This window comes from Heterodontus francisci, chromosome 30, assembly GCF_036365525.1.
Source record: "Heterodontus francisci isolate sHetFra1 chromosome 30, sHetFra1.hap1, whole genome shotgun sequence".
Classification (NCBI taxonomy): Eukaryota; Metazoa; Chordata; class Chondrichthyes; order Heterodontiformes; family Heterodontidae; genus Heterodontus; species Heterodontus francisci.
The window spans coordinates 2563281-2582967 of record NC_090400.1 but is presented as its reverse complement, the minus strand read 5'-3'; the positions used below and the strand labels follow the sequence as shown (position 1 = coordinate 2582967).

The following is a 19687-nucleotide window of genomic DNA, read 5'->3' as shown; positions in this document are numbered from 1 at the left end:
GGGCTTCTCCTCTCAGTGTGTGGGGCATTTCCTCCCATTCTGTTGCTCCTTTCCTCCCAGTCTGTGGGTCCTTTCCTCCCAGTCTGTGGTGCTTTCCTCCCAATCTGTGGGGCCTCTCCTCACAGTCTGTGGGGCTTCTCCTCCCAGTCTGTACGGCATTTCCTCCCAATCTGTAGGGTATTTCCTCCCAGTCTGTGGGGCCTCTCCTCCCAGTCTGTGAGGCATTTCCTCCCAGTCTGTGGGGCATTTCCTCCCAGTCTGTTGGGCATTTCCTCCCAGTCTGTGGGGCTTCTGCTCCCAGTCCCTCATCCATCTGCTGAGCTCGAAGCTTGGGTGGGTGACACAAGTTGCTGGGCGGACATGACAAGCTGCTGTCCCTGGACCTCCCCATCACTCTGATAGGCTCTCATCTTTCCACCTTTGTGGCCTGAAGGTCAGGCGTGTTTCAGATAGCGAGCCTGTCAGATTACCGACCTCAACACTTGCCATGGTTAGCGCCAGGATCTAAACTTGGAGCACGTTTATTTTTACTCTCGCAGTATCTATATATAACAGAATGGTCACACCTTCATTTGTCTAGATTGCTGTCTGTTGAAGAGCTACAGGGATCAGCATCGAGATGGTAGGAAGTTAGGACCTTACAGTCCACCAGCATTACACTGATTTCTTTCGGTTCTATTAAAGGTGGTAATTGTTGGAAATCATTGCCGTTTTCTAGTTTCACATCAACTCTCCCCTTCCTAATTCCCTTGGTTTCTCGCTCCTCGCCTTTTTCTTTCTCTAGAACCTGCACTTCGCTCTGCTTCCTGTTACTTGAGAGTTTGAAGTTGTCTATCTTTTGATCTGTTTTAGTCCCCAAAGAAGGCAAAGAAGAAGTTGGAGGGAGGGAGTTCCAATGTCTTCTCAATGTTTGACCAAACTCAGATCCAAGAGTTCAAAGAGGTAAGCGTGAGATTTCTGACCAGAACCAGAACCAGAATGAAGAAAGCAGATTCCTCAGTCAGTTTACCCTCCAACATCAAACTGTGTCGAGCTAGAATCTCGAAACCCTGTACAGTTATCCTTAAACATTAAGTCATGAAAAAAGTATACCAAATTCAACTTTGTAATACAGACCAGACTAAAACTCTGAGCTGTGATATGGTTTGACAATACGGGTACTGTAAAATAAAGTGTCAATCTCTAATATTCAGAATAAGTGTAAGATGTATCTATCAGTTATCTCTCGCTCAAACTCCAATCTATTCCTTTCTCCTCCAGGCTTTCACCATCATGGATCAGAACAGAGACGGTTTCATCAATAAGGATGACCTAAGAGACACGTTCGCTGCCCTGGGTAGGGAAATATTTAGTCACTTACCTGTCAGAGGATGTTCTAAATGCATGAGGGTTGGATACCCGAAGTGAATTCATGCTTTAAAGTTTATAATAACAAGTGCGATACAATTGGTTTGCCACCAGGCCGCGTGAACGTGAAAAGCGAGGAGTTGGACGCGATGTTGAGTGAGGCACCGGGAGCAATAAACTTCACCGTCTTCCTCACCATGTTCGGTGAGAAGCTGAAAGGTAGGAGAAGCAAGTAAGGATTGGAGATGTCGAGATCTATTATAGGATGTGACAAAAAACCCCATAAAGTTTTAGTAAAGTGCTGACGTTAAGTGTATTTGTCACCAATAGTAACCTTGTCTTTTCCATTGTACATTCAATAGAATAGTGTCTCCACCTGTCACAACCTCTCCATTTCTGTATCTCTTTGATTACTTTTCTCTCAAAGTGCTGAAGTGTAGCAGTTTCCAAGATCTGTCATCACTGTCAGTCTGATTCTATACAGAGTAATACTTCCTTTGTTTTCTGGTCCAATAATGCGCCTTAGTTCCAGTGTCAGAAAAACATCCCTATTTCAGGAAGAAACGTTTTCATTCCACACTCCTGACATTTTTACTGACTGATAATATCAAAATAAATCTTGATCATATTAGCAATTGGTTTATATGATCTTCCTTTGTCTATTCTTGTACGGGAGGTGTTACCATGTTTATTTTAGACAGGGTTAATTCCTCTGTTCAAACAGTTGGTAGTGGAATGTCATTGCAAGCACATTAAATATTGAGCCCTCAATATTACCATAAGTTATTTGTAGGCTACAGTATTGAATTGCAATGAATCGTTAGTTCTCTTGTGCTCAGTATAAGATGAACTGAGACTGCAATTACTTATATCAGAAAGAACATAAAAACATAAGAACTAGGAGCAGGAGTAGGCAATTCAGCCCCTCGAGCCCTGCTCCGCCATTCAATACGATCATGGCTGATCTCATCTCAGCCTCAACTCCACTTTCCTGCCCGTTCTCCATAACCCTTCAAGCCTTTATTAATTAAAAATCTGTTTATCTCCCCCTTAAATTTACTCAATTTCCCAGCATCCACCGCACTCTGGGGTAGTGAATTCCACAGACTCACGACCCTTTGAGAGAAGTAATTTCTCCTCATCTCTGTTTTAAATCTGCTACCCCTTATCCTAAAACTATAACCTCTCGTTCTAGATTGTCCCACAAGAGGAAACATCCTCTCTACATCTACTTTGTCAATCCCCTTAATCATCTTATATACCTCAATTAGATCTCCTCTCATTCTTCTAAAATCTAGAGAGTAAAGGCCTAAACTGCTCAATCTATCTTCATAAGACCAACCCCTCATCTCTGGAATCAATCTAGTGAACCTTCTCTGAACTGCCTCCAGTGCAACTACTTCCCTCCTCAAGTAAGGGGACCAAAACTCCAGGTACGGTCTCACTAATGCTTTGTACAGTTACAGCAACACTTCCCTACTTTTATACTCTATTCCTTGATCAATAAATGCCTTATTACCTGCTGCACCTGCATACTAGTTTTCTGCGATTCATGCACGAGGACACCCAGATCCCTCTGCACCGAAGCACTCTGACATTTCTCTCCATTTAGATAATAATTTGCCTTTCTATTTTTCTGACCAAAATGGATAACCTCACACTTATCCACATTAAACTCCATCTATCAAATTTTGGCCCATTCACCTAACCATTTGTAAATTTCTTATTTCTTTATTGCAACTTACTAACCCACCTATTTTAGTGTCATCTGCAAATTTGGCTATAGTACCTTCTATCCCTGCATCCAAGTCATTAATATATATTGTAAATAGTTGGGGCTCGAGGACCGAACCCTGTGGCACCCCACTAGTTACATCTTACCAACCAGAAAAGGACCCATTTATCCCGACTGTTTTCTGTTGTTTAGCCAATCCTCTATCCAAGCTAATAAATTGCCCCTAACCCCATGTGATCTTACCTTGTGTATTAACCTTTTGTGCGGCACCTTATCAAATGCCTTCTGGAAGTCCAGATATACTACATCTACAGGATTCCCCTTATTCACTTTGCTTGTTACATCTTCGAAAAACTCCAGCAAATTAGTCAAACACGATTTACCCTTCATAAAACCATGCTGACTCTGATGGATTGTGTTTTGACTTTCTAAACGTCCTGTTATTACTTCGTTAATTATGGATTCTAACGATTACCCAACGACAGATGTTAAACTAACTGGTCTATAGTTTCCTACTTTCTGCCTCCCTCCCTTTTTGAATAAGGGCATTATATTAGCTTTTTTCCAATCCACTGGAACCTTTCCCGCATCCAGGAAATTTTGGAATATTATAACCAATGGATCCACTATCACCGCTGCCACTTCCTTTAAGACCCTGGGATGTAGGCCATCAGGCCCTGGGAACTTGTCTGCCTTCAATCCCAATAGTTTGCTCAGTACTTTTTCCCTAGTGATGATGATTGTTCTAAGTTCCTCCCTTTCTATAACCTCTGCATTACCGGTTACTATTGGGATGATACGAGTGTCCTCCACTGTGAAAACTGAGGCAAAATACTGATTTAGTGTCTCCGCCATTTCTGTGTTTCCACTATTAAATATAGAATCATTAAAGTTTACAGAAAGAAGCTAATGAGTCTGTGTGACTAGACCATGACCTTGTATCTTTCTTTGTTTTAAAGACGTATTCCATTTTCCCTTAAAAGATGCAGTGGTTTCTGCCTCAACTGTGCAAAACATGCTGTGGCAAAACATTCCATGCACCAACAACTCTCTGTATAAAATTTCTCCTAACCTATCTCCTCAATTTTTAAGTGAGTATTCCCAATTGATGACCCCTCATTACTGGCTCCCTAACCTCAGGAACTAGTCTTTCTGTATTCACTCCATTAAAGCCCATTTAAAAAAATCACTCTTCCTTGGCTTTACAAATTGAGGTGTAAAGTACAAAAGCAAGGAAATTGTGGTATCCATCTTACAGCATTGTTTAGGCCTGAGCGAGAGTATTGTGTCCGATTCTGGACACCTCACGTTAGGAAAGATGGCAAAGCCTTTGAGAGACCGCAGAGACGATTTACCAGAATGGTAGCAGGGTTGAGGGACTTCAGTGATGTGGAGAGATGAGAGAAGAATGGATTCTTCTCCTTCGAGCAGAGAAAGTTAAGAGCAGATTTAATAGACATATTCAACATTATGAGGGGTTGGATAGAGTAGATAGGGAGAGCCTGTTTCCACAGCTGGAGGAGACAGTTTTCAGAAAATTGGCAAAATAGTCCAGAGGGGAAATGAGGAGAAATCTTGTTATGCAGTGAGTTGTTACAATTTACAATTCATTGCATTAAAGGGTGGGAAAGCAGACTCATTAATAACTCTCAAAAGGTGTAAAAACAGAAAATGCTGGCGATACTCTGAAGGTCTGACAGTATCTGTGAAGAAGAATGAAACAGAGTTAACATTTCACGTCGATGACCTTTCATCGGAACTAGATCTTGTCATTGAGAACTGCTGGCGTGACATCAGCCATCTTAAATTCTCTGCTCCCCTCACTCACTCTAACCCATCTCCCTTTGAACTTGGTGAATTCCATTTTCTCAAGTCCAACCCTAACATTGTCATCAAAGCTGTTGATAAGGGTGTTGTTGTTATCTGGTGAACTGACCTCTACCTAGCAGAGACCACATGCCAACTCTCTGCCTCTTCCTCCAACCTCACCTGGACTGTGAAACCCACCACCAAATATCAAGCCTTCATCTCCGGGATTGTCACTGACCTCGTCTCCTCTGGAGATCTTCCACCTATGACCTCCAATCTCGTAGACCCCAACCCCGGACAGCCCGCTTCTACCTCTTTCCTGAGATCCACAACCAGGATTTCCTGGTAAACCGACCGTTTCAGCATGTTCCTGCAACTGATTTCTTCCCATCCCAATTCTGTTTCTGTCCAATCTCTCCTCACACATATCCGCTACCCACTTTTACAGTTTTCAGTTTCCTGGCCCTCACTGTCTCTTCTCCACTATGGACGTCCAATCTCTCTACACCACCATCCTGCCTGAGGATGGTCTGAGGGTAAATTAGTTGATGTAGTCTGCATGGACTTCAGTAAGGCTTTTGATAAGGTCCCGCATGGGAGATTGGTTAAGAAGGTAAGAGCCCATGGGATCCAGGGCAATTTGGTAAATTGGATCCAAAATTGGCTTAGTAACAGGAGGCAGAGGGTAATGGTCGAGGGTTGTTTTTGCGAGTGGAAGCCTGTGACCAGTGGTGTACCGCAGGGATCGGTGCTGGGACCCTTGCTGTTTGTAGTGTACATTAATTGGTGGTGTCATAAATAGTGAGGAGGAAAGCCTTAGATTACAGGATGATATAGATGGGCTGGTAAGATGGGCAGAGCTGTGGCAAATGGAATTTAATCCCGAGAAGTGTGAGGTGGTACATTTTGGGAGGACTAACAAGGCAAGGGAATATACAATGGATGGTAGGACCCTAGGAAGTACAGAGGGTCAGAGGGACCTTGGTGTACTTGTCCATAGATCACTGAAGGCAGCAGCACAGGGAGATAAGGTGGTTAGGAAGGCATATGGAATATTTGCCTTTATTAGCTGAGGCATAGAATATAAGAGCAGGGAGGTTATGATGGAGCTGTATAAAACACTGGTTGGGCCACAGCTGGAGTACTGTGTACAGTTCTGGGCACCACACTATAGGAAGGATGTGATTGCACTGGAGAGGGTGTAGAGGAGATTCACCAGGATGTTGCCTGGGCTGGAGCATTTCAGCTATGAAGAGAGACTGAAAAGGCTAGGGTTGTTTTCCTTGGAGCAGAGAAGGCTGAGGGGGGACATGATTGAGGTATACAAAATTTTGAGGGACATTGATAGGAAGAAACTTTTTCCCTTAGCGGAGGAGTCAATAACCTTCTTCTTCTTTGGCCTCCTTATCTCAAGAGACAATGGGTAAGCGCCTGGAGGTGGTCAGTGGTTTGTGGAGCAGCGCCTGGAGTGGCTATAAAGGCCAATTCCAGAGTGACAGGCTCTTCCACAGATGCTGCAGAAAAAATTGGTTGTCGGGGCTGTTACACAGTTAGCTCTCCCCTTGCGCTTCTGTCTTTTTTCCTGCCAACTGCTAAGTCTCTACGACTCGCCAGACTTTAGCCCCGCCTTTATGGTTGCCCGCCAGCTCTGGCGATCGCTGGCAACCGACTCCCACGACTTGTGATCAATGTCACAGGACTTCATGTCACGTTTGCTGACGTCTTTAAAGCGGAGACATGGTAGGTCTGATACCAGTGGCGAGCTCGCTGTACAATGTGTCCTTGGGGATCCTGCCATCTTCCATGCGGCTCACATGGCCAAGCCATCTCAAGCGCCGCTGACTCAGTAGTGTGTATAAGCTGGGATGTTGGCCACCTCGAGGACTTCTGTGTTGGAGATGCGGTCCTGCCACCTGACGCCAAGGATTCTCCAAAGGCAGCGAAGATGGAATGAATTGAGACGTCGCTCTTGGCTGACATACGTTGTCCAGGCCTCGCTGCCATAGAGCAAGGTACTGAGGACACAGGCTTGATACACTTGGACTTTTGTGTTCCGTGTCAGTGCGCCATTTTCCCACACTCTCTTGGCCAGTCTGGACATAGCAGTGGAAGCCTTTCCCATGCGCTTGTTGATTTCTGCATCGAGAGACAGGTTACTGGTGATAGTTGAACCTAGGTAGGTGAACTCTTGAACCACTTCCAGAGCGTGGTCGCCAATATTGATGGATGGAGCATTTCTGATGTTCTGTCCCATGATGTTTGGTTTCTTGAGGCTGATGGTTGGGCCAAATTCGTTGCAGGCAGCCGCAATCCTGTCGATGAGTCTCTGCAGACACTCTTCAGTGTGAGATGTTAATGCAGCATTGTCAGCAAAGAGGAGTTCCCTGATGAGGACTTTTCATACTTTGGTCTTCGCTCTTAGATGGGCAAGGTTGAACAACCTGCCACCAGATCTTGTGTGGAGGAAAATTCCTTCTTCTGAAAACTTGAACGCATGTGAGAGCAGCAGGGAGAAGAAAATCCCAAACAGTGTAGGTGCGAGAACACAGCCCTGTTTCACGCCACTCAGGATAGGAAAGGGGTCTGATGAGGTGCCGCTATGCTGAATTGTGTCTTTCATATTGTCATGGAATGAGGTGATGATACTTATTAGCTTTGGTGGACATCCGATCTTTTCTAGTAGTCTGAAGAGACCACGTCTGCTGATGAGGTCAAAGGCTTCGGTGAGATCATTGAAAGCAACATAGAGGGGCATCTGTTGTTCACGGCATTTCTCCTGTAGCTGACGAAGGGAAAACAGCATGTCAATGGTCGATCTCTCTGCTCGAAAGCCACACTGTGCCTCAGGGTAGAGGCGCTCGGCCAGCTTCTGGAGCCTGTTCAGAGCGACTCGAGCAAAGACTTTCCCCACTATGCTGAGCAGGGAGATTCCATGGTAGTTGCAGTCACCGCGGTCACCCTTGTTTTTATAGAGGGTGATGATATTGGCATCGCGCATGTCCTGGGGTACTGCTCCCTCATCCCAGCACAGGCAAAGCAGTTCATAGAGTGCTGAGAGTATGGCAGGCTTGGCACTCTTGCTTATTTCAGGGGTAATGCCATCCTTCCCGGGGGCTTTTCCGCTGGCTAGAGAATCAATGGCATCACTGAGTTCCGATTTTGTTGGCTGTACATCCAGCTCATCCATGACTGGCAGAGACTGGGCTGCATTGAGGGCGGTCTCAGTGACAACATTCTCCATGGAGTACAGTTCTAGGTAGTGCTCAACCCAGTGGTCCATTTGCTTGCATTGGTCAGTGATTGTGTCCCCTGATTTAGATTTGAGGGGGGCGATCTTCTTGATGGTTGGCCCAAAGGCTCACTTAATGCCATCATATATTCCTCTGATGTTTCCAGTGTCTGAGGCCAGCTGAATATGACTGCATCGGTGTTGCCAGTAGTCATTTGCGCAGCGCCTGGCTGTTCTTTGTGCAGCGCTTCTGGCTGTTTTAAGTGCTACGGATGTTAAATCGCTGGGGGCTTTTTTGTAGTTCAGCAGTGCAATGTGCTTAGTGGCTATGACAGGTTCCAGCTCTTCAATGTGAGATTGAAACCAGTCTGCATTCCGCTTCACACGTTTGCCATAGGTGGTCATGGCTGACTCATAGATGGTGTCTCTGATGTGGGCCCACCTGGTCTCTGCATCCCCTGTGGGAGTGTTTTGAAGGGCTTTTTCAAGTGAATTTAGAAATTTTTATAACAGCTGTGGATAAGAAATTCTGCTCGTGTTGATGCGCAGGTGGCCCTTCTGCTTGGAGTGATGCAGCTTCTTTGGTCTGAGTCTAACCTTGCTACACACCAGGGAGTGGTCGGTGTCGCAGTCCGCACTGTGGAAGCTGCGTGTGATTTGAACACAGTTTAAGGAGGCTCGCCTTGTGACGATGAGGTCCAGCTGGTGCCAACAACGTGATCTTGGGTGCCTCCAAGAAACCTGGTGACAGGGTTTAGTGTGAAAGAACGAGTTTGTGATGCAGTTGTTGTGATAGGTACACAACTCAAGCAGTCTCTGTCCATTCTCATTCATCCTTCCAACGCCATAGTGCCCAAGTCAGAAGTGCCATGAGTCATGGTCGGCCCCACCCTGGCATTAAAGTCCCCCAGCAGGAACAGATGTTCGGTATTGGGGATACTACTAATGATATTATGGAGTTCCTCGTAGAACTGGTCTTTATCTTCAGGTGGGGAGCAGAGTGTTGGAGCATAGATGCTGAGTAGGTGTACTGGACCAGAGGCGGTGAGCAGTCGGATGGACAGTATGCGTTCCGAGCCATTTGAGGGAGGCTCGATCATGCTGAGCAAAGAGTTTCTAATGGCGAAGCCCACTCCATGCTGTCTTGGTTCTTCAGGATCCCTACCCTGCCAGAAGAAGGTGTAGTCTTGCTCTGCTAGAGATCCACTCGCGGGGAGGCGAGTCTCCTGAATTGCTGCAATGTCCACATTGAGTCTACTGAGCTCGTTGTTAATGATGGCGGTCTTCTGAGAATCGTTGATTTGTGTAAGGTCTTCCGACAGGCCAGGACACCTCCTGTCGCCCACCTCCCGGAGGACGCGGATGAGTTTTCCTGGCGTCGATGGTGGGCACTGATGAAATGTTTTATTTCCTGCACCCCCTTCCCCCCCCCACCCCCGCTTCCCCTTCCCAGCTCCCCTCTCCCAGCTCACCCCCCCGCACCCTCTTCCCCCACCCACTCCCCCCTCGCAACCCCTTCCCAGCTCCCCCCTCGCACCATCTTCCCCCTGCACCCCCTTCCCCTGCACCCCCCCACCCCTCTACAGCCCCCTTCCCAGCACCCCCTCGCACCCCCTTCCCTCCACCCCTCCCCCTCGCACCCCCTCCTCCCACCGGCATCCACCTATCCCTGAACAGGAGCCCGAACAACCCCACTGCCTTGTGGGCATCTCGGGAGAGACCAAGGCTAAGGGAGTAAACCCTAACAGTAAATCCGGAGTGGAACCCCGTAGGCGTTCATGTGTCACCTTTGGCATGTTTCCGGCAGTTACTGCAGCCATACCGGTGCCAAACGTCGTGCTCTGCACTCCTTTGGACCCCACCAGGAAGGCTGAGAGGGGGGTTTTGACGCTTGGGCAACTCACAACCTCCATACATCCGCCCAGGCATGCGCCATGGAGAGGTCATTCCATAGTCGCCTCACAGTGACCAAAACAACACGGAAGGCAGCAGTTATGGGTTATCAGTCCAGCTCAATTGGCATAGAGATTGGGCGCCACGGATTGCCTTTGTCAGTGTGAGAGGTCATCGCATCTCACTGGACAGCTACCGCCTGCCTCAAACCGGGCAGCCCCCGGTCAGTAAGGTTCTGTCCCGCCACAGTCCACCTGCTTCAATGGGTGCTTGGAGCTCAGGGTCATTGCCCGAAAAGCGGACTGCAACACCGTACCAAACAACATGAAAAAAGGAAAGAAGGTACCAGCCCTTCGTTTTGCAAGCTGAAACGTCAGAACTATGGTCAATAACCAGGGGGCATAGATTTAAGGTAAAGGGCAGGAGGTTTAGAGGGGATTTGAGGAAAAAAGTTTTTACCCAGAGGGTGGTTGGAATCTGAAACACACTGCCTGAAGAGGTGGTAGAGGCAGGAATACTCACAACATTTAAGAAGTATTTAGATGAGCACTTGAAATGCCATAGAATACAAGGCTACGGGCCAAGTGCTGGAAAATAAGATTAGCATAGTTAGGAGCTTGATGGCCGGCACAGTTACAATGGGCCGAAGGGCCTGTTTCTGTGCAGTATAACTCTATGTCTCATTGGCTTTCCGCTTCCTCCTTGAACAGAGGTTCAACCAGTCCCCATCCAGCACCACCCTCCTCTGCCTGGCTGAACTTATTCTTACATTGAACAACTTCTCCTTTCGCTCATTTCACTTCCTCCAAATAAAAGGTGTTACTATAGGAACCTGCATGGGACCTAGCTATTCCTGTCTTTTAGTGGAACATTCCTTGTTTCATTCCTACTCAGGCCCCCTCCCTCACCGCTGATGACTGTATCAGTGCCATTTCCTGCTCTCGCCCTGAACTTTGCTTCCAATTTCCACCCTTCTTTCACCTTCACATGGTCCATCTCCAACTCTTCCTTTACCTACCTCGACTTTTCTATCACCATTTCTGGGGATAGGCAATCAACAAATATTCGCAATAAGCCATATGACTTCCACAGCGACCTTGACTTTACTTCTTCACACCCTGCTTCCTGTAAGAACTCTATTCCATTCTCCCAGTTTCTCCATCTCAGTTGCATCCATTCTGATGATGCGACCTTCCAAATTAACACTTCCAATATGTCTTTATTCCACAACCGAGGATTCTCCTCCACCCTGGTTGACAAAGCCCTTGACCGTGTTTGGCCCATTTCCCACATTTCTGCTCTCACCCCTTTCACCTCCCTCCCAGAACCATGAAAGGGTTCCCTGTGTCCTCTCCTTCACCCCCATAGCCTCCTTATTCAACAGATTATCCTCCACCACTTCCTCCACCTCCAGCATGATGCCACCAACAAACACATCTTGCCCTCCCCTTTCAGCATTCCTTTGCGACACCCCTGATCTACTCCTCCATCACCCCGAACCCCCTCCCCTTCCCACAACATCTTTCCATACGAGCACAGGAGATGCAACACCTGCCCTTTTACCTCCTCTCTTCCCACCCCAAAGGATTACTTTGATCTCCTGTCAAAGTTATGGCAGCCAATAAGGAGGCACCCTCGAGAAAATTCCCAACAGCTATTTAAAACAAATTTGGAACCAGCCCATCAGGGATTAAAATATTCTTTTTGAAATAAGCAACAAGGATGTAGCAGATTAGTGTTTTGCTGGGCCTTTCAGATGTCATCTTGTCTGTGGATGCTGCAAATCTCAGATCATTAATGAAGCTCAGATTTCATACTGGAACGGATAATTTTCTAATACCTGTCTAGTACCAAGGCCTCTGAAATCAAAGCTGGCACTCAGCTGTGTATAAAGAGCTATTTATCAGGTGATTACTTTCCAAGTAGCTGTTAATGCCTTTGCCATTTACAATTTAATTAGAACCTAAAACAAAAGCATGGTATCCTGATTAATTTCCAAATCAACAAACTCAGTCTGGTCTCACAGATAATTGGTCTCCAGGCCTTCATTTTGGAATTGCATAAGCTATGAAAGCTTCCATTTGAACTCTCCTGGTAGAACAGCAAAGAGTGCTCTAGTATTCTGGGAAAAATCCTTCCCTCTACCGCCACCACTAAAAAGAAAAACAGACTACCTTGTCAATTCTCTCATTTATACTTTGTGGGACCCTGCTGTATAGGGATTGGCTGCCATTTTACCTACATAACAACAGTGACTGTGCTTCTAAACTAAATTATTGGTTGTGAAGACCTTGAGACTTGCTGTGAATGTGTGTTATAGAAATGTAAATTCTCTCTTTGAAGTTACTTCAAAATTATATGAAATAAAATGTCAAAATCTCCCTTAACAAAGAGTAAAATACTTTAAACAGCAATAGGACCAATGAAACTTACTGGAGGAAGTCTGTTGGCCCATTGCTACTCGAGAAGAGTAGAGCAAGTGAGCAATGGCCAGTAATGTCCCGACTGACAAGGAAGAAACGTGACCAAGCAAGTCACACAGTGTACACTACTCATCACTGGATCAACAATAAACTCATTAAAAAGCACAAAAGGAATTCATCTGGATCTTGTCACAATTGGGAATGGTGCATGATGTGAGAGAGTCAGGAAGACCATAAAAGTAGGGATAGAAATAAAAACAATACATATAAACTCTGGCATAAAATAAGAGCTGGAAAGTGGGATTAGGCTGGCTGACTTTTTCGACTGGCACAGGCACGATGGGTTGAATGGCCTCGTGTGCTGCAAATTTTCTGGTTCTATGTTTCTAATACATCCATAATTGCTCTCACACGGAATTCCTGATCTCACTTGATGCCATTTGTTAGCACAGAGCAGAAGCAGGACGCTTTCTCAATGGAATGGCATGGAAAACAGGGACAGCTTCACCCACTTTGTTCAAGTGAAGCTCACCCCTTTGCTACATTTATTCTCACTTTCAAATGCATCTGCAAAATGGGCAATTCATCCATGCCGTTGGTTACCTCCCCTAATTCTCCCAACTCCTGATCAGTGTCTGTCCGCCTCTCTGAATGACCATATTTGGTGAGTGAATGACCTCATGTGGAGAGGGCCTGAAAAGAATATTAAAATTGGAGCCAAAAATAATGACCGCAAGATTACATTTAGTGCCCTGACACCCAAATGTAGTTGCTAATGATCTATTTCTTCCTGTGGCTTTCCCCAGGTGCTGATCCCGAAGAAACAATTCTAAATGCTTTCAAGATTTTTGACCCAGAAGCCAAAGGACATATCAAAGCAGACTAGTAAGTGTAAAACAAACATTCTATTCTTTCCACTTCTTGTAGATTTAAGCAGAAGCATCAGCCAGGGCATGTGATCAAAGTCTCCAAATGCTTTTAACATACTCTTTGGTTGTAAACATTTTACAGCATTCTTCCATGAAGTCCTATATTCCTCCATGAGATCCTGTGTTCCTCTATGAACATCTGTATTCCTCTGTGCAATCCTCTATTGCTATATGAGATCCAGTGTTTCTCTGTGGAGTACTGTGTTTTTCAGTGGAGTATCATGTTCCTCTATGGAGTCCCCTGTTCCACTATAGAGTCCCCCATTCCTCTATGGAGTATTGTGTTCCTCCATAGAGTATTGTGTTCCTCTGTTGAGCATTGTCTTCCTCTATGGAGTCCCCTGTTCCTCTATGGAGTATCATGTTCCTCTAGAGTATTGTGTTCCTCTATGGAGTATCATGTTCCTCTAGGGTAACCTGTTCCTCTATGGAATATAATTTTCCTCTATGGAGTATCAAGTTCCTCTATGGAGTATCATGTTCCTCTAGAGTATTGTGTTCCTCTGTTGAGCATCGTGTTCCTCTATGGAGCATCATGTTCCTCTAGAGTATTGTGTTCCTCTGTTGAGCATCGTGTTCCTCTATGGAGCATCATGTTCCTCGAGAGTATTGTGTTCCTCTGTTGAGCATCGTGTTCCTCTATGGAGCATCATGTTCCTCGAGAGTATTGTGTTCCTCTGTTGAGCACCGTGTTCCTCTATGGAATATCAAGTTCCTCTATGGAATATCATTTTCCTCTAGAGTATTGTGTTCCTCTATGGAATCCCCTGTTCCTCTATCGAGTATCAAGTTCCTCTAGGGTATCCTGTTCCTCTAGAGTATTGTGTTCCTCTCGAGTATTGTGTTCCTCTATGGAGTCCCCTGTTCCTCTATGGAGTATCATGTTCCTCTAGAGTATTGTGTTCCTCTATGGAGTCCCCTGTTCCTCTATGGAGTATCAAGTTCCTCTATGGAGTGTCCTGTTCCTCTATGGAATATCATGTTCCTCTAGAGTATTGTGTTCCTCTATGGAGTCCCCTGTTCCTCTATGGAGTATCAAGTTCCTCTATGGAGTATCATGTTCCTCTATAGAGTATCATGTTCCTCTAGAGTATTGTGTTCCTCTATGGAGTCCCCTGTTCCTCTATGGCGTATCAAGTTCCTCTATGGAGTATCATGTTCCTCTAGAGTATCGTGTTCCTCTATGGAGTATCATGTTCCTCTAGGGTATCCTGTTCCTCTAGGGAATATCATGTTCCTCTAGAGTATCATGTTCCTCTATGGAGTATCATGTTCCTCTAGGGTATCCTGTTCCTCTATGGAGTATCATGTTCCTCTAGAGTATCATGTTCCTCTATGGAGTATCATGTTCCTCTAGGGTATCCTGTTCCTCTATGGAGTATCATGTTCCTCTAGAGTATCGTGTTCCTCTATGGAGTATCATGTTCCTCTAGAGTATCCTGTTCCTCTAGGGAATATCATGTTCCTCTAGAGTATCATGTTCCTCTATGGAGTATCATGTTCCTCTAGAGTATCCTGTTCCTCTATGGAATATCATGTTCCTCTAGAGTATCATGTTCCTCTATGGAGTATCATGTTCCTCTAGGGTATCCTGTTCCTCTATGGAGTATCATGTTCCTCTAGAGTATCATGTTCCTCTAGGGTATCCTGTTCCTCTATGGAATATCATGTTCCTCTAGAGTATCATGTTCCTCTATGGAGTATCATGTTCCTCTAGGGTATCCTGTTCCTCTATGGAATATCATGTTCCTCTAGAGTTTCGTTTAGAGATACAGCACTGAAACAGGCCCTTCGGCCCACCGAGTCTGTGTCGACCATCAACCACCCATTTATACTAATCCTACACTAATCCCATATTCCTACCACATCCCCACCTGTCCCTATATTTCCCTACCACCTACCTATACTAGGGGCAATTTATAATGGCCAATTTACCTACCAACCTGCAAGTCTTTTGGCTTGTGGGAGGAAACTGGAGCACCCGGAGGAAACCCACGCAGACACAGGGAGAACTTGCAAACTCCACACAGGCAGGACCCAGAATTGAACCCGGGTCGCTGGAGCTGTGAGGCTGCAGTGCTAACCACTGCGCCACTGTGCCGCCCCATAGAGTATCGTGTTCCTCTATGGAGTATCATGTTCCTCTCGGGTATCCTGTTCCTCTATGGAGTATCATGTTCCTCTGGAGTATCATGTTCCTCTAGAGTATTGTGTTCCTCTAGAGTATTGTGTTCCTCTATGGAGTAGCATGTTCCTCTAGGGTATCCTGTTCCTCTATGGAGTATCATGTTCCTCTATGGAGTATCATGTTCCTCTATAGAATATTGTGTTCCTCTTTGGAGTCCCTTGTTCTGCTATAGAGTATCATGTTCCTCTGTTGAGTATCCTGTTCCCCTATGGAGTATCATGTTCCTCTATAGTGTATCGTGTTCCTCTATGGAGTCCCCTGTTCCTCTGTAGAGTATCGCGTTCCTCTATGGAGTACCCTGTTCCGCTGTAGAGTATTATGTTCCTCTATGGAGTCCCCTGTTCCTCTGTAGAGTATCGCGTTCCTCTATGGAGTCCCCTTTCCTCTATAGAGTATCATGTTCCTCTATGGAGTCCTCTTTCCTCTACATAGTATCATGTTCCTCTATGGAGTCCCCTTTCCTCTATAGAGTATCATGTTCCTCTATGGAGTCTCCTTTGCTCTATAAAGTATCACGTTCCTCTATGGAGTCTCCTTTCCTCTATAGAGTATTATGTTCCTCGATGGAGTCCCCTTTCCTCTATAAAGTATCATGTTCCTCTATGGAGTCTCCTTTCCTCTATAGAGTATTATGTTCCTCTATGGAGTCTCCTTTCCTCTATAAAGTATCATGTTCCTCTATGGAGTCTCCTTTCCTCTATAGAGTATTATGTTCCTCTATGGAGTCCCCTTTCCTCTATAGAGTATTATGTTCCTCGATGGAGTCTCCTTTCCTCTAGAGAGTATCATGTTCCTCTATGGAGTCCCCTTTCCTCTACAGAGTATCATGTTCCTCTATGGAGTCCCCTTTCCTCCATAGAGTATCATGTTCCTCTATGGAGTCCCCTTTCCTCTAGAGAGTATCATGTTCCTCTATGGAGTCTCCTTTCCTCTATAGAGTATTATGTTCCTCTATGGAGTCCCCTTTCCTCTATAGAGTATTATGTTCCTCTATGGAGTCTCCTTTCCTCTATAGAGTATCATGTTCCTCTATGGAGTCCCCTTTCCTCTACAGAGTATCATGTTCCTCTATGGAGTTCCCTGTTCCTCTGTAGAGTATTATGTTCCTCTATGGAGTCCCCATTCCTCTTTAGAGTATCATGTTCCTCTATGGAGTCCCCTGTTCCTCTGTAGTGTCTCATGTTCCTCTATGGAGTTCCCTGTTCCTCTATAGAGTATCATGTTCCTCTGTTGAGTATCATGTTCCTCTATAGACTATTATATTCCTCAGTGGAGTCCCTTGTTCCTCTATGAGGTCCTGCATTGCTGTGTGAGGTCTTGCTTTAGATTTCGAGATACAGCACTGAAACAGGCCCTTTGGCCCACCGAGTCTGTGCCGACCATTAACCACCCATTTATTCTAATCCTACACTAATCCCCTATTCCTACCACATCCTCACCTGTCCCTATACATCCTCACCTGTCTTTATATTCCCCTACCACCTACCTATACTAGGGGCAATTTATAATGGCCAATTTACCTATCAACCTGCAAGTCTTTTGGCTGTGGGAGGAAACCGGAGCACCCGGAGGAAACCCACGCAGACACAGGGAGAACTTGCAAACTCCACACAGGCAGTACCCAGTATTGAACCCGGGTCGCTGGAGCTGTGAGGCTGCGGTGCTAACCACTGCGCCACTGTGCCGCCCACATCTTACTCTGTAAGATCCTGTGTTTGTCCATGGAGCCCCGTGTTATCTATGAAGTCCTGTATTTCATTAAGGTCCTATGTTCCTCTATGAAGTCCTTGTTCCTCTTTGAAGTTCTGTGTTCCTCCATGACCCCCTGTCCTTCTATGGCCCTTTGTTCCTCAATGTTCCTGTGTTCCTCTCTGGTCCTGTGCTCCTCTATGGTCCTGTTTTCCTCTCTGGTCCTGTGTTCCTCTCTGGTCCTGTGCTCCTCTTTGGTCCTGTGTTCCTCTCCGGTCCTGTGTTCCTTTCTGGTCCTTTGTTCCTCTCTAGTCCTTTGTTCCTCTCTGGTCCTGTGTTCCTCTCTGGTCCTTTACTCCTCTCTGGTCCTGTGTTCCTCTCTGGTCCTGTGCTCCTCTTTGGTCCTGTGTTCCTCGATGGTCATTTGTTCCTCTCTGGTCCTTTGTTCCTCTCTGGTCCTGTGTTCCTCTCTGGTCCTGTGTTTCTCTATGGTCCTTTGTTCCTCTCTGGTCCTGTGTTCCTCTCTGGTCCTGTGTTCCTCTATGGTCCTTTGTTCCTCTCTGATCCTGTGTTCCTCTATGGTCCTGTGTTCCTCTCTGGTGCTGTGTTCCTCACTGGTCCTTTGTTCCTCTCTGGTCCTGTGTTCCCCTCTGGTCCTTTGTTCCTCTCTGGTCCCGTGTTCCTCTATGGTCCTTTTGTTTTTCTCTGGTCCTTTGTTCCTCTCTGGTCCTGTGTTCCTCTACGGTCCTTTGTTCCTCTCTGGTCCTGCGTTCCTCTCTGGCCCTGTGTTCCTCTATGGTCCTTTGTTCCTCTCTGGTCCTGTGTTCCTTTCTGGTCCTTCGTTCCTCTCTAGTCCTTTGTTCCTCTCTAGTCCTGTGTTCCTCTCTGGTCCTGTGTTCCTCTCTGGTCCTGTGTTCCTTTCTGGTCCTTTGTTCCTCTATGTTCCTTTGTTCCTCTATGGTCCTTTGTTCCTCTCTGGTCCTGGGTTCCTCTCTAGTCCTGTGTTCCTCTCTGGTCCTGTGTTCCTCTATGGTCCTGTGTTCCTTTCTGGTCCTTTGTTCCTCTCTAGTCCTTTGTTCCTCTCTGGTCCTGTGTTCCTCTCTGGTCCTGTGTTCCTCTCTGGTCCTGTGTTCCTCTATGGTCCTTTGTTCCTCTCTAGTCCTTTGTTCCTCTCTGGTCCTGTGTTCCTCTCTGAACCTGTGTTCCTCTCTGGTCCTTTGTTCCTGTATGGTCCTTTGTTCCTCTCTGGTCCTGTGTTCCTCTCTGGTCCTTTACTCCTCTCTGGTCCTGTGTTCCTCTCTGGTCCTGTGCTCCTCTATGGTCCTGTTTTCCTCTCTGGTCCTGTGTTCCTCTCTGGTCCTGTGCTCCTCTTTGGTCCTGTGTTCCTCTCCGGTCCTGTGTTCCTTTCTGGTCCTTTGTTCCTCTCTAGTCCTTTGTTCCTCTCTGGTCCTGTGTTCCTCTCTGGTCCTTTACTCCTCTCTGGTCCTGTGTTCCTCTCTGGTCCTGTGCTCCTCTTTGGTCCTGTGTTCCTCGATGGTCATTTGTTCCTCTCTGGTCCTTTGTTCCTCTCTGGTCCTGTGTTCCTCTCTGGTCCTGTGTTTCTCTATGGTCCTTTGTTCCTCTCTGGTCCTGTGTTCCTCTCTGGTCCTGTGTTCCTCTATGGTCCTTTGTTCCTCTCTGATCCTGTGTTCCTCTATGGTCCTGTGTTCCTCTCTGGTGCTGTGTTCCTCACTGGTCCTTTGTTCCTCTCTGGTCCTGTGTTCCCCTCTGGTCCTTTGTTCCTCTCTGGTCCCGTGTTCCTCTATGGTCCTTTTGTTTTTCTCTGGTCCTTTGTTCCTCTCTGGTCCTGTGTTCCTCTACGGTCCTTTGTTCCTCTCTGGTCCTTTGTTCCTCTCTGGCCCTGTGTTCCTCTATGGTCCTTTGTTCCTCTCTGGTCCTGTGTTCCTTTCTGGTCCTTCGTTCCTCTCTAGTCCTTTGTTCCTCTCTAGTCCTGTGTTCCTCTCTGGTCCTGTGTTCCTCTCTGGTCCTGTGTTCCTTTCTGGTCCTTTGTTCCTCTATGTTCCTTTGTTCCTCTATGGTCCTTTGTTCCTCTCTGGTCCTGGGTTCCTCTCTGGTCCTTTGTTCCTCTATGGTCCTGTGTTCCTCTATGGTCCTGTGTTCCTTTCTGGTCCTTTGTTCCTCTCTAGTCCTGTGTTCCTCTCTGGTCCTGTGTTCCTCTCTGGTCCTGTGTTCCTCTATGGTCCTTTGTTCCTCTCTAGTCCTTTGTTCCTCTCTGGTCCTGTGTTCCTCTCTGAACCTGTGTTCCTCTCTGGTCCTTTGTTCCTGTATGGTCCTTTGTTCCTCTCTGGTCCTGTGTTCCTCTCTGGTCCTTTACTCCTCTCTGGTCCTGTGTTCCTCTCTGGTCCTGTGCTCCTCTATGGTCCTGTTTTCCTCTCTGGTCCTGTG

At 46.4% G+C, this 19687-nt stretch overlaps 1 protein-coding gene across 1 annotated transcript in view; it reads left to right on the top strand.

The window, feature by feature from the left end:
* Positions 1–858: 858 nt before the first annotated feature.
* Positions 859–19687, top strand: part of LOC137346458 (myosin regulatory light chain 2B, cardiac muscle isoform-like) — a 49692-nt gene continuing 30863 nt past the window's right edge. The window contains exons 1-4 of the mRNA XM_068009909.1: positions 859–942; positions 1261–1336; positions 1462–1566; positions 13243–13321. Coding sequence (XP_067866010.1) covers positions 907–942; positions 1261–1336; positions 1462–1566; positions 13243–13321 — 296 coding nt within the window. The 5' untranslated portion in view covers positions 859–906. The remainder of the gene's footprint in view (positions 943–1260; positions 1337–1461; positions 1567–13242; positions 13322–19687) is intronic.